This window comes from Lycium barbarum, chromosome 2 (assembly GCF_019175385.1).
Source record: "Lycium barbarum isolate Lr01 chromosome 2, ASM1917538v2, whole genome shotgun sequence".
Lineage (NCBI taxonomy): Eukaryota > Viridiplantae > Streptophyta > Magnoliopsida > Solanales > Solanaceae > Lycium > Lycium barbarum.
In genome coordinates, this window is record NC_083338.1 from 149,578,233 (window position 1) to 149,592,457 (window position 14,225).

Below are 14,225 nucleotides of genomic sequence, written 5' to 3' on the forward strand. Positions count from 1 at the left end.
ATCAGATCTTTAACCAATAATGTCGTGTTATCTATAGAGCCATTAAACTAATATTAGCATATTATAGAGAAGAAAAATGGACGATTACAAGATTTATGAGGTGTAATTGATATGCTATATTCTCCAATTAATATTACTACTAACTTGTAAAGAACAAAAGTTTAACCCCATTTTTAATCTTAGAGATGGCGCGAAAAGCAGTGTCGCAATGTGGCTGTTATTTCAGGCACAATTCACAAATAGTTGCTCCCTCGTCTATTTTTACTTATTTATGTTTGACTTAATACATTCAATAAATAAAATAACAATTTTACTATTTTCTCCTTCCCAAAATAAGTGACATCTTAGCAAAAAACATTTGTCCCAAAATAAGTGTCATCTTAGGAATTCATGATAAAAATTGGCAAGTGTTTCCAACTATGTCTTTAGCATTAAAGAAGTAGTCATCTTTAATATTGCTTAATGCTCAAAAAACATCTAATAAATAGGGGTAGTTTAGTAAACTCTACATTGTGTATTTATTGAATTCTTAATAGACATGGTTTTTGCTAAGGTCACTTATTTTGGAATGGGGGAGTATATCACTCCTAATTATTATAGATGATCTAAATAATTGAAATCAATCAAACATATTTTAAAGTTGTGCAATCACTAACAATTCTTTGAAGTCTCCAACCCAATGATTAACAGTAATGGTAAAATAGGTACGAAAAGGTAAATTATCTTTGTTTTTCAAACTGGATAAGTGAAAGTGTCCATTTTTAGTATATTGGACAAGTAAATATGGACGAGAAAGTACTTTTCAGTTCACGTAATTGAAAAATAATCACTATTTTGGAGTTTCGAAATCTACAAAGAAATCTCTAGAATAATGGTTGGAGTTTTACGGATTGAGTTTGAAACTCTAAGACAATAGCTATTTTACTAAAGACGGAATAAAAAATTGTTCAGCGAACACTATTTTTATTATTATTCCTACTAGTTAGGTAGGATTTTCCTTTCTTTTTTTTTTTTCTAGTTTTTCCAATCTTAATCTGATTCTCTCCATGATGCAAAACATTTTACTTCCGGGAAAGGTATTGGATCATAGAGTTCTAGTTTAATTAAGTACAAATTTGCACGTCTTTCAACGGTTCTCCGCTCATGTTTCGTTCTCTCTATGATAATTTTGGTTGGTATATACGATTAAATTTTCAAATTTATGAAAATAAGAAAAGAGGCTATGTTACACAAATTGCAAAAAGAAATTTAGTTAATGCATTATTTGCATATTCGGTCGTAGTTGTATATTGTAGCGGGACTACTTCACATCACACAGACTTAGGTTTCGCCACGAGAGCATGCTCATTCTTGTTTTCTTCTTTTGGACGGGGTGGGATGGAGTTAGGGGCGCAAGGGTTTAATTTAAATTCCGTCGAGAAACTACACCATATATACAAAGTTAAAGTCAGATTTTATGTGCATACGAATTTCCTTGATTTCGTATATTTATTTTTTTATATTTTGAATCCTCTTAGTGAATGTTGGCTAGATATGGGGGTTAAAAAATCCTCTTTAACTAGCATTTTTCATAGCAACGTTTGTGAATTTGTTAACAATGCATGCAAAGCTTTAACTTTTAACGTGGGATAAGGTTAACCCCATAAAGGCTATGCTAAACATAAAATTTCAGACAACTTCCTAAAAGCATTACAAGTTTCACACTATACTATACTATTTCGTCACATTAAGTACTCAAGTACAAGAATGCCTTCCATTTCAGGCTAACATTTTGTTTTTTCTAATATGTCTCCGACTGCCACCTTGTACTTCTTCAACTTTTCTCCCACAGTCCAATCCTTCAATGCATTCCAACTGTAAAAGCATAGTATTATTACATAAAATATATTCCTCATTTTACTCACTTCAACACCTAAGATCACAAGAGAAAAAGATTCCAATCAGTTAAAGGAACAACGTGGTTGACTATGATAACAATCATGACTACAAACATACTCATAAATATGGCAAGGCTGACCCTTATTCTAATCAAAAGACTAAAGGCCCCTACTGAAACATAAGTCACCAGATTACGATCGAAAATTTCGCCTTTTGAAGCGCCAATTGCATACACAATTAGAAAAAAGATGACACTGAAGTTTAACTTAAAAATATAAATTTATTTTTGAGCTTGAGTTTGCTTGCTTACTTCATTCTTCTGCAGAATCTGTAACAATATCTCTGTTCAACAATGAATCTGATTCAACTGAAGACTCTGCAAATTCTTCCTTATACATTTCCTCAATCATGGGCTTCCACAGCCTAACTCGAGCATTAATAAACCAGTTGGAAACCTTGAAAACAGATCATCACAAAACCAAGTTAAGTTACAAATATTTGACTATTCAAAATGTTATGCTAACTTACATGTTCACAAAGTGGGAAAGAGAGAGATTACTTGATTCTTCGATAAGCCCGTCTGAGATGACAACATAAGCTTTTCAGAGTCATTTGGATAACTGCTAGAAAGACAAACTTTCAGTAATCTTTTAACAGAATAGAAGTTATAAATATTGCAAACATAATTAAGTAAATAGATATACGGTCTTTGTAACAGATTAAGCTTTTAGAAGAGATGGTCCAAGTTACATACGGGTGGAGGAAGTGTTCAAATAGCCAAGAACGAAGAATTGTCACCGATGTCTCTGGCAATCCTCTAATTGGTCGCCAAGCTTGTCGATTACTTTGGATGATTCCAAGTTGCTGAAGAGACATTCTGTTCTGCAAAGTCTCTTTCTCAAAAAGGCTCAAGTGTGACAGGCCACTACTAATTTTCGGCATGTCTCGTGGCATTTTTTGCCTAATCACATTAATTTGAGATATGATCGAATCTCTTAAACAGCAAAAATGTCTAGACATGGCTTGAAGTGCAAGTGCTGTGTAAGGTTTCCCTGCTCCAAATCCCGTTATCACCTCAAATGTTGAAGTAACTTCCTCCATGTGTTGATAATATTGCTCATATCTTCTTTCCACCTGAATATTTTAGCAGTAATCTTATAAACAAAAAGTTTGAATTAAAACAAAAAAAAGGAAGGGATAGTTACATTTTTGGAACTCTCAAAAGAATAATAGCAGCACATGTATAGGTTATGTAAATCAAGTATAAATATACATATAATATACGTATTGTATACACAAAATGTGCATATAATATACATAATCAGTGTAAAGGTTTTGCATATTTTGGCTAGCGCCGTAATTAATTTCGGTAGACGGCCCAAAATGAAAAAAAACCTAAATAAAAAATGTTGTCTTTAACAACTTAAACTTTTAGACGAGATGGAATAATCAAAGAATACAAGCATTATTCTTGCTTACCTCCTCCAACAAGGCTATGAGCTTCATGATTTTAACATAAAGTTCATGCCTTTCACTGAACAATTCATTGGTTGGGATCTCGGCTTTCAACATAGCACGAAGGCTTAAAGATCCTTTCTTGCTATTGCGCGATAATCGCCTGATAAATTTCTCATTACTCAAGTCAATGGACTTGCCACCGATACAAACCAATTCTTCCAGGAGGGACTGAGCTGGTTTCAAGTATTTTGAGTTACCAATGGCAGAAACAAAAGATAAGGATTGGTTCATTGCAGATGCAGAGAAAGAAAACTCATTGTTCCTTTGATCAAGTTCTTGGCTTATATAACTAGGATTAGTAAAACTTGAACTTAAGGATCTTTCTCTACAGGCTAATGAAGAAACAAGTGAATGAGAACCTAAAGAAAGTGAGAGTCTTTGTACTTGTTGTTGATTAGCATCATGTGAAGCTCCAAGAAGATCCATCAAATGTCTACTGTGGTTAACATCAGAATCAGTTGTAAAATGATTAGGAGGATTAACAAATACACCATGAGGCTGATAGGTAGAAGGATTACTACTTAGACCAGATTGATAAATGTCAAAATGTTGGCTTCCAATTTGACCAGTGATGGAGTCTGAGTTTATGAATTGGTGTAAAATGCTTGAATGTGAAGGTGGGGGTGAATCTTTCGAAACCATTTTTGCTAAACAGTTCACAAAAACACTTATCAAGAAATATTGAACACTAGGAACCTATGCATTGTAACACAAAGATTCATGAAGAAATGACTGAACAACAAAACAAGATCCAAAAGGGAGAACAATTAACATGAGAAGGTCCTTTAAGTACTTATATATAACTTGTAATCTTCAGCTAGCCCCTGATAGTAATAAGCATAAAACTAAAGAAGTTATTGGTCTAGAAAGAAAAAAGACACTAGTTTATGAATAATACAAACATGACATGCTTAGGATTTAGGAGACTTCATTGAATGAAGAAAGCAAAGATTCCCCTGCATGCACTCTTTTTTTCTGTTTCTGAAGTTTAGCATACCCTATACGGTACTAGCTTCTGAAAGCTATGGAACCTAAAGTACTATAGACTCATAAAAAAACAAGCAAAAGTATTTAACTAGCCAAGCAGAAAATGCTGAAAAGGACATGAAATTATGGTCCCCCACTTCTTCTTTTTTTCCCTTGGCTAGTAAAAAAACAAGGAAAAGTTATTTAACTCTTCAGCTTTGGTATACACTGTTGCATTTCTTTGGGACACTCAAAAAGCACCTTCAGAGGGGTAGATAGTAAAGAAACACAGCAAAAATGGATGATAGCAGTTTTGTGCTGAATAGATTTCTGTCATATAAGAGAAAAAAGAAGGAAAAAGTAAGGTGTCTTTTGCACACTCCCAGTCTTAAGATTGTCTGCTTGTGAATCTGTGAAATTATATATTGGAATATCTAACCTCCTTTTCCTGTTTTGCTATTGTTTATCTTACAAACGATGTTGAAAGGACACTGCATGCAGAATCCTTCCAATGGAAAGTGTGTCACCTTTCTCTTTATTTTCTTTTATGTTTATTATTTTTCTAATTTTGTTGAGATGGTATAATAAGTTAGTAAACTAGTACTAGTAAATTTTATTCTCTCTACTAATAAATTTGAAGATCTGATTGAGGTTTTGTTTTTCTCCTCCTCTTACATTCATTCCTTTTCCTATTTTTGACGATTTCACTTTTCAATTTGCAACTCAATTTTCGCAAGTCCATTATTTTTCTTTTGTCCCATTTGATTGATCTATATTAGAAAATATATCCTTTGTCTCAATAATAATGTACAAATCTTATTATATATGTATAAGACCTCTTAATAGTTCTTTCAAGATTTGTTTGAGATTGTACGGATAAGTGAGTAAATTAATTTTTGGTATGGTGTGCATCAAGGAAGGGGTTCAATGTAATTCTCTTTCTTGAATCATATATATAGTGCAAACAGGCTGATTTGAATCCCCTTAGAGAGACTAAGGTAATTAAAAAATGACTTAAGTCACATGTTGGATTTTTTTTTAATCGCATTACTAAAAATTCTGACTCAACTACTGATTTTGAGAGAGTTTGGTTGTTGTGATGGTGGTGTAATGATTACTATCTTTGTTCCATTGGTTTTTCCAGTTGTCACTCTCCCATCCCGTAATTGCGTTTGGTTGCTACCTATCAAAGGCCCACTCACTGATTAAACTGCCTGGCACAAATCTGAACAGCTGAATGAATTTATCAGCAGAAAGTTCTGCTTTCCTTGTATCTTCTTTGGTGAATATTAACATCATCAAAAAGATTCACTTTTTACCCTTTGAATCATAATTGCAAGTTACACCATTAAAGATAGAGTGACAAAAATAAACACCACCAAAATATGAGTGCTGGAGAGTAGTAGTGTACAGGCACAAATCTAGTGTTACAGGAAGCCAAGGGCATTAAATATTGTCAATCTTAAAACTCAAAGCTCAGGCCTCCACAATCTACAAATCATCAAAATCTAGACAAACTCTGAATGTAGAAAACAAACAACTGAAATAAGTGCAATCACAAAATAAATACTCCCTCCGTCCCAATTTTTGTAAAGGTATTTGACTGGGCAAAGAGTTTTAGAATAAAAGAAAGACTATTGAAACTTGTGGTCTAAAATAAGCCATAGAATTTTTGTGGGCAGAAATCATCTCATTAAGGGTAAAACGGAAAGTTAAAAGTTAAATTGTTACTAAATATAATATCAATTCTTCTTGGGACAGTAAAAAAGAAAGTGTCACATAAATTGAGACACAGGGAGTATTAGATAAATATCAGTCGTTGATAAATGCTCAAGTGCAATTCCAAGTATCTCGACTCTTGCGTCCAAGTTGCTCGACTTGATTCGAGGGGGTTGAAGCAGCATGCTTCTTGAATGAAGGATGATGTCAACCTCCTTGTGGTGTATTTGATTTCCGAGAAAATCGCGAAGCACTTCGGATTGATCATGAGGAAGAACATTTCTTGATCACTCCACCCTTACTAGAGAACTTATAAAAAAATGAGGAACAGAAACTTACAATTTCAAATTCTCTGCAAGCTTTATTCTCATATTCAAACACAAAATTACAATATGTGTATATCAATTGAGGATTCTAACTCTATGCTAAAATTCACAATCGCCCCACTATTATACAAATGGATTATCCAGTACTAGTATATTTACATATTTGGTAACCCACTTCTCATCGACACGATAAGTGGCAAAAAGGTCTTATATAACAAATATATGCAAGAAACCAAGTTTTTTACACTACAAAATCGGATAGCAGATGAGTGCCTGAAAACCTTTCTTGCTGGTTTACTGGATCAATATAGTAATACTCTCCTTTGCTAATGTCCAATGTAGAATCCGCCTTCTCGTCCTCTCTTAACTGTGGCCTACCAGACATTGCCTGCTGGTCCATTTGACTATTTTGCAGACGTAGAGCGAGTGATACTTGATTTCCCATCATATCACCTAACATGGAAGGATGGTATGAATTGACATCACCGATGATGCTTCCATCACTAGTCGGTTTTGGACCAAAGCCGTGAGTAATGGGAATTTGTTCGCTCTGCAATTTACTTGAGCCACAATCAATCTTCTCATGTTCATAAGCACCGTCTTGAAAGCTAAATTTGGTTGTAAATGAATTATTTTGTACATTAGTAACAACATTACTCGACTCTTCTCCAAAGCTTTCCGGAATATCTTCTCCTGTGTTTTCAGCTATTGACTTTTCTTTGGAGTCAACCGGAACTCGTTCTGGCGAAGCACCAGATCCTGCTTCTGCCACAACACCAAACTCCTCCTTGTACATATCCTCAATCATGGGCTTCCAAAGGCGCACACGAGCATTTATGAACCAATTCGCCACCTGACTCAAGCACAAGTTTGATTAGTTAGATAGCTGGCTATGACTTGAGCACTAAGGAAGGAAAAAAAAAAAACAAAACAAAAACCTAGTGTGATCCCACAGGTGGGGTCTGGGGACTTGAGCACTAAGATGTCTACCAAAATTAATGCAAGTTTAATACTGAAGTAACTGAACTAAGAATTAAGAGATACAGCTAGAAGGTTATATGAAAATACATGGAGATAGGTAACTTTTACAGTGTAATTGGAGCAATTCTTTATTCCAAAATCAATACTCTCTCTGTCCCAATTTATGTGATAGTCAGTCCGAAAAAGAATTGACACCTTTCTATATATAGTAACAATTTAACGTTAAACTTCCCATTTTATCCTTAATGAGATGATTTATAGCCACGCAACATCTATGACTTATAGACCACAAGTTTCAAAAGTCTTCCTTTCATTCTTAAACTCCGTGCCCAATCAAACACCTTCACATAAACGGGACGAAGGGAGTAATAGATTTGTCAGTGCCATACAAAAGAAGAATGCTAAGTTTCTTTTATGCTTCAAAGTGGAATAGCCATGGATTAACATACCTGACTCCTCGTTAAACCTGTCTGCCTCGCCAGCATGATTTTCTCAGAATCTTTTGGGTAGCTGAAGAAACACCAAGACTAAAATGAATCAGAATGCATGTTAACAGATGAAAAAGTCACCCTAAAAAGAAAAAAAAAAAAAGAGAGACATACGGATGGAGGAAATGTTCAAAAAGCCAAGCACGAAGGACTGAAACAGCAGTCTCTGGCAGGCCCCTCTGTGGCCTCCAAGGCTGGCGCATCATACCAAATTGCTGAAGGGACCTTTGCTGCCTCAATTGCTGGTCAACATAACGGAGACGATATAATCTTTCCCCTTGACTATCACCTTGCTCTCCCAAGCTTCGACGAGTAACTTGAATCTGCTTCTTGATTGCATCCCTCAAGCAGCGGAACTGGCGGGATATGGTCTTAAGGGCAAGTGATGTGTATGGTTTAGCGGCACCAAGTCCAGCAACCATCTCAAATGAAGATACCACTACTTGCATCTGCTGATAATATTCTTTGTATCTCCTATCCACCTACAACAAAATATAATCACAATCTGTTAATAGAATATAAAAGATAGAGGTCTGGTGGAAACTGAATTAGTCAAAGGATGTGCTAAGAATTCACATAACAAGCACTGAAGTAGCACAACAAAGGGAAATCTTGAAACAAAACCTGTGTATTATTTCAAGATTGGGATAGAAGTATATCAAGTTCTCAAAATTTCTTCTCCCAGTTTTTCAAGTAAAAACTCAGAACCCAAATCCTACTAACAAAAGAAACATTAGTTTGGAGTAAAGTTATTTCACGATTGTCACTCAGAGAGGGCACCAGCTAATGTTAAAAAAGGACTTGCAAAGCACAAAAGCAATGGCTGGCTTTGGACATGCTATGTGTTCAACATCTGTGAAAGAACAATAAATTTCAGAGAAGTCCTCTATCAATATATGATAGAGACAACTATAGTTTTCTGCAAATTTACAGACAATGCAAATGCTTTATGAAATTAGGAGGAGCACACAGAAGATTAAAGGAACATCCTAACTTTGCAATTCAACCAGATGTTAAAGTGGCAACATAAGAGGGCCGAACCTGGCTGACAGATCTATTGCTACAACATGTACCTAAAGACATTACAAGCAAGAAATTTATCCTGCCTTAGCAAAAGTATCCATTAAGATGAGTCAGCAGAAATCCAGCTTTACCTCGTCTAACATCGAAAAGAGCTTTGTCATCTTGCTCTCAAGATCTTGTCGCTCCGTAGGTGAAAGTTCAGCTTTAGTTGAATTATTCTGGTCACCAGATACACCAGTAGCAGAACAACTAGATTTCAGATCAGCTTCTTCAGAGCGATCTTGACTAAGCAAATTGAAGTTACGTAGTTTATCTGATTGTTTTAGAGCTTCATGAACATTAACTACTTCATCAAGCAAATCTTGACCAGCCTTTAGATATTTGGAATTGTAAATAGCTGCTGCAGCTCCTGATCCTACATGCGGACGTGCACCAGAATTCATTTCTCTGAGGCTCATGGAGCTTTGGGGATTATTTGCAGCTCTAGTTCCTCCAGCTAAATCAAATGACAAGTACTCGGAAACTTTAGATTCCTTGTTTTGAGATCCCTGCTCTGAGTGCAGAACATGAGTGCCCACCAGAGAAGATAGACTGGAATTCGTATAGTCATCTTGATATGAATACACATGAAGCGAAGGAGGAACTTGTGTACCCAAACTAAGAGATAATCCTTGATTTTGAAGGCTTTGTTCACCGTTAGGCACAAGAAGTTGTTTTATTGGAAAAGAACGGGGATCCATCATAACTGAATTCTCCAAAAAGTTACTAATTGGTTGCATACCTCCCGATTCACTGGTTGGTGGAATGAATAACATTTCATCTTTACCTCTCATTGTTTGAACTTCACCATAGCTCTGAGCAGGCAACTCCGAGTATGAGACTTGACCAGTTGACTGATAAGAAGCAAATTTCTGGTCTGGCAAAAAAGACATTGGCAAGACATCTCTTTGATTGGACAAATTTGAATAGTAAGCAGACATTATTATATATATCCTCTATTATGTCTCAAGAATCACAGGTTCCTGCTCAAGTGACTGACTCGCTTGAACTACAAATCATTAGCAGACTTTACGAAGAAATTCTTTGGGACCTGTCAATGAAGAAGAAAACAGGATTCAGCCAACATGTTTGAACAACTACTTAATATCAGAAACAATATCAAACATGTTTTAGACAGAGAAGCATGAAAAAGTCTTTCTTTTCCATCAGATTATCATAAAGAAGAAAATGAAATGATCAACACCACTACAGAAACAGTAACTATAGGAATTCTACCATGTTAAAAACCAATAAAATCAGAATACATCAACATCATCATCATCAGAGACTTGAGGCAATAAAATTGAAGCCAACATAACCAAGAAAAGAACTTGATGAATGAAAACATTACTTAATTGCACAAGGACTAATAAATTATAGAAATGAAAATGACAGGGCAAAGAAAACAGGAGAATAGAATTTACCTGGAAAGAAAAAAGAACTAATCTTTGTGCTTTCAACTGAGGGAGCACACCGCAAAGAAAGAAAGAGAAGGGCAAAGAGAGTGATTGAAAACAAAAACTCCCAATTGGCTCAAAACCAAAGCTTCCCAATATGGAGACAAAACTGATCCTAAAAGATCCTAAGCACAACAACCCCTCCTTATCATTGAACAATGACACCAACCATAAAAATATTCAAAAACAAACAACAATCATGAAAAACAAGAAAAAAGCAAAGAATAATCAACTCCAACCTTCCATTTCTTGAAATTACATCAAAACAAAAAGCACAACAATAATAATAATATATTCGTTTTCAATTATACCAAACTTTTTCTCAAGTGGGGTCTCAAAGTACCAGCTCAAAATTCAAAAAAAACCAGAAGCTTCTTTTTTTCTTTTTGTTTAATAAAATTTGTTGGGGTTTTTCCTAAGAACAAAATATTGGTATTGTGATGGTAGTTGTTTTTATCTTGGTAAGGAGAATATTGGTTTTTGATGGTTAAGGGTCTGAATCGGTAACCACCAGTTGGTAGACCTAAAACCAAGAAAATAAAAATTTGATCTTTAGTCTTAAGGGATTCCTTAGAACTAAACTATAAACAAAGTTTGTTCTTTGTTCCTAATAGTAGTTACAATGTGTTGTTTAAACAGTTTGATGATACAGCTTGCTTTCGTTAGGTAGTTGGTTCTTTTGTACATACATGTATGTTATTTTTTTTATATTATATGTATAGGTGTGATACACACCATACACTTTGTATATTTATATTTATATATCTATAAATTCCTACATGTGGGGCCCTCAGAACCCACCTGTTGTTCAGTGTTTGGAGGAGAGATTTTAGAGAGGGATATAATCAAAATAATTGTGGTATAAAACTCGATATTATTTTATACTTCGTTTTATTGTATTTTTATTTCGACATAAAAAATAATAATTTGATATTGGATCTTGATGTACTTTTATACCAAATTAAGTGAGGGACAATCCAAGAATTATCTATACCAAATAAAATAAGTGAAACAAATATTTTCTCCAATTTATGTGATGCATTTTTCATTCTAATCTATCTAAGTAAAGATATTTTTTTATATTTAGAAATAATTTAAGTTTAATTTTTTATTTTACTCTTAAGTAGATGATTTACCTTTCAACGTAGAGGTAAGGTCTACGTACACTATTCCCTCCCCAGACCCCACCTGGTGGGATTATATTGGGTATGTTGTTGTCGTCGTCTTAAGTAGATGATTTAATTGCTCAGTTGGTTGGCTAATTGAACTTTCAACTTGGTGGTGAGGGTTCGAATCCCCAGGTTGTAATCTCCCCTCCCCCCATTTCCCCTTTCTCTACACCCCTACCCCTATGTAATTAAAAAAAAAAAGATGATTTATAGTACACTAAGGGGTCGTTTGGTTTAAGGTATAAGGTGAGTTATCCCAGCACTAATTTTTATACCATGTTTGGTATAAAGTATAAATTAGTGTTGGGATAAATTTATACCTTGTACCAAACACGGTATAAAAATTAGTGTTGGGATAACCCAGCTTATACCTTCTTAACCCACTTATACTGGGATTATTTTATACCATATTTTAGATGGTATAAAATAATCCCAATAGATGGGATAAATTAGTCCCGGGATTATAATCCCGGGACTAATGAGTCCTTAAACCAAACGACCCCTAAGTATATTGCTTGATTTAGACCACAATTTCAAGAAAATCTTTCATGCTTTTTAATTTCTAAATCCAATCAAAGAGTAACACATAAATGGAATAAAGAACATAAAACTGTCCTGCTGCTAAAGTCACAAGGCTAAAATTAGAAATTTATCCGGTTCAAAACTAAACACATATATTAAATTGTACACCACATTTTTCATTTATACGGAAAGAACCAACGCAAATTTTAAGTACTATTCATTTCATAGATTTTTTATTCATGTAGTACTGCCCTTCGATTATAATCTTAGCATCTTTTTTTCTTGCACAAAAAAAAAAAAGCCTATGTGTATTTCTGTAACACAAAATTCCTTAGAGTGGGACCACCGTTATCCACCTGTTGTTCAGTGTTTGGAAGAGAGACGTCTGGAAAAAGTGGAAAGGAAGAAAACAATGACATTAAGGCACAGGTCTACAGAGACGTGTATATAAATGTATGGTTATAGACTCATAGCCGTAGGTTGTAGTCTTATTTTTTAGTTTAATGTTTAAACTTTAAACATGTCCAAATCTTGTAAATTTGGCGGCTTTCAATCAAACGATGCCTTATGCGCATATTTCGGCAAATACAAGGCTGGTTACGTGTCCTTTCCAAATTTTCTATTTAAAATATATTTAGAATTTGAATGGTAAAAACTAGAAAGAATGTTATTCAGACGTTACATTGTTTAATTAGTATATTACATATCAGTTAGTACATTTACACGTAATTGGCTTTTTAATTTGAGATATATATATATATATATATACCCATAACGTGAAAAATAGGTATTTGGACATAATTGCTAAGTAGGTATTTGGACATAATTCATTGATATTTCTAAAAAAAATAAGAATATTGGAAGTTAAAATTGCCTTCAGACATAAATTGATTGATATATCCAAAAAAGAAAAGAATTGCAGTTATGCTGAAAAAGATATTTGGAAATGAAAGTTGTGTTTGGACATAAAAATACAGTTAAAATTTTGTGAATGAAAACTTGACATATTTTCTAAAATTTGTTTTCAAACTTCAAGTTACATATTTTAAGTTTCAAATTGAAATAATTGATTAGTTTAATAAACAAGTACTTATTTGAAACAATCTCTAAATATTATTTCAAATCTTGAAACACTTTTATCTATGGACAAACGGGACCTAAAAATATCCTGTTGTTATTCCGTTTCGGAGATTATTACACAATTTATCACATGTTGTCTGTGTATTAGAAAAAAGTTCAAAAGATAAACCTATAAACGGCAGGGTACACATCATCAATATACATTTATTATATAGGGACCAGCCGACCATTTTGGAGGTTTCCTGGGATCAGTGAATGGAAATATCTTCTTAGTTTTTGTGTGTTTCTTATTATTTTAATAAGAACTTTATGGATTTTTAATGAGTAATAACTTGCGGAGAAAAGTGATTGTAATTGAAGAGCATTGATTTTTGGGGAAAATTCAGAAGTATACAACTTAATCACTTATATTGTTAAAAAACGAAAAATAGTTCAAAATATACAAACATATATAAACATATACAGATACTTATACTAACATATACAAATATATATAAAAAAGCAGAGAGAGTGAGAAAAGTTTGAGTCTTTTTTTTATAAGATTTAAAAAAATGGATCAATTTGATAGCATTATTGTTTTCTTGATTTCCAGTATAAAGAACTATCAAAACATAAAGCAGGGAAATTTTAAAAAAAAAAAACAAAACAAACTAGCAAAGTTCTTTAATTCCTTTATGAAAAAAATATTTCCAAAACCTAGAAAGAAGGAGAACAAATGAATAGCTCCTCGAGATTACCAAAGATTATGGTGTGGTATTCGTTCACCCATAATCAAAGGTATTGAATTTAAGTTATGAGTATGAAATTGTATTTAGTTGGGAATACTCTGTCCCTTAAATTAAAATTTGCCGGCAAGAATTCGTATTTATCATATCCGAAAGTATGTACCGAAAATAGGATGTGACAAATCAAAAAAGAAACACCTTTCTCGAGAGAAGAAATTTATACTTTTTAAAAATAAAAAGTGAATATTCTAAAGGCTACAATAATAGCTTTAACTTTTAAAAACGTTTGCCGACTTATTCATCAAAGGAAGCGTAATAACAAAGTTCTCAGTAG

General features: G+C 33.8%; 2 protein-coding genes across 5 annotated transcripts; both read right to left on the reverse strand.

Annotated features, from left to right (window-relative positions):
- Positions 1-1,546: 1,546 nt before the first annotated feature.
- On the reverse strand, positions 1,547-4,531 carry LOC132623702 (BEL1-like homeodomain protein 11). 2 transcript variants are annotated; one of them, XM_060338499.1, is made up of 5 exons: positions 3,358-4,531; positions 2,633-3,012; positions 2,438-2,498; positions 2,189-2,333; positions 1,547-1,854 (listed from the first exon to the last, which is right to left on the reverse strand). In XM_060338499.1, exons 1-4 carry the CDS (start codon positions 4,036-4,038, stop codon positions 2,190-2,192), a joined length of 1,266 nt encoding a protein of 421 aa, XP_060194482.1. In that variant the 5' UTR covers positions 4,039-4,531; the 3' UTR covers positions 1,547-1,854; position 2,189. The 2 variants fall into 2 exon arrangements, with proteins under 2 accessions (XP_060194482.1, XP_060194475.1); XM_060338492.1 differs by having other exon boundaries at positions 1,547-1,912; positions 3,358-4,528.
- A 1,885-nt stretch (positions 4,532-6,416) lies between these two features.
- Positions 6,417-11,096, reverse strand: LOC132628061 (BEL1-like homeodomain protein 3). Of its 3 annotated transcripts, none has more exons than XM_060343762.1 (5): positions 10,707-11,096; positions 9,031-9,989; positions 7,991-8,358; positions 7,838-7,898; positions 6,417-7,260 (listed from the first exon to the last, which is right to left on the reverse strand). In XM_060343762.1, the coding sequence occupies exons 2-5, from the start codon at positions 9,877-9,879 to the stop codon at positions 6,649-6,651; spliced, it is 1,890 nt and encodes a 629-aa protein (XP_060199745.1). In that variant the 5' UTR covers positions 9,880-9,989; positions 10,707-11,096; the 3' UTR covers positions 6,417-6,648. The 3 variants fall into 3 exon arrangements, with proteins under 3 accessions (XP_060199745.1, XP_060199744.1, XP_060199746.1); XM_060343761.1 differs by having other exon boundaries at positions 10,363-11,096; XM_060343763.1 differs by lacking the exon at positions 10,707-11,096 and adding an exon at positions 10,175-10,322.
- Positions 11,097-14,225: the final 3,129 nt, after the last annotated feature.

Bases quoted from the DNA above. Each gene is read 5' to 3' on its own strand.
- LOC132623702 (XM_060338499.1), bottom strand. From the start codon at position 4,038: ATGGTTTCGAAAGATTCACCCCCACCTTCACATTCAAGCATTTTACAC. The intron at 3,013-3,357 runs GTAAGCAAGAAT...TAAAATATTCAG, and splicing joins TCATAGCCTTGTTGGAGGAG to GTGGAAAGAAGATATGAGCA. The intron at 2,334-2,437 runs GTAATCTCTCTC...TCTGTTTTCAAG, and splicing joins CGGGCTTATCGAAGAATCAA to GTTTCCAACTGGTTTATTAA.
- LOC132628061 (XM_060343762.1), bottom strand. From the start codon at position 9,879: ATGTCTGCTTACTATTCAAATTTGTCCAATCAAAGAGATGTCTTGCCA. The intron at 7,899-7,990 runs GTATGTCTCTCT...GTGTTTCTTCAG, and splicing joins TTTGAACATTTCCTCCATCC to CTACCCAAAAGATTCTGAGA. The intron at 7,261-7,837 runs GTATGTTAATCC...TGCTTGAGTCAG, and splicing joins CAGGTTTAACGAGGAGTCAG to GTGGCGAATTGGTTCATAAA.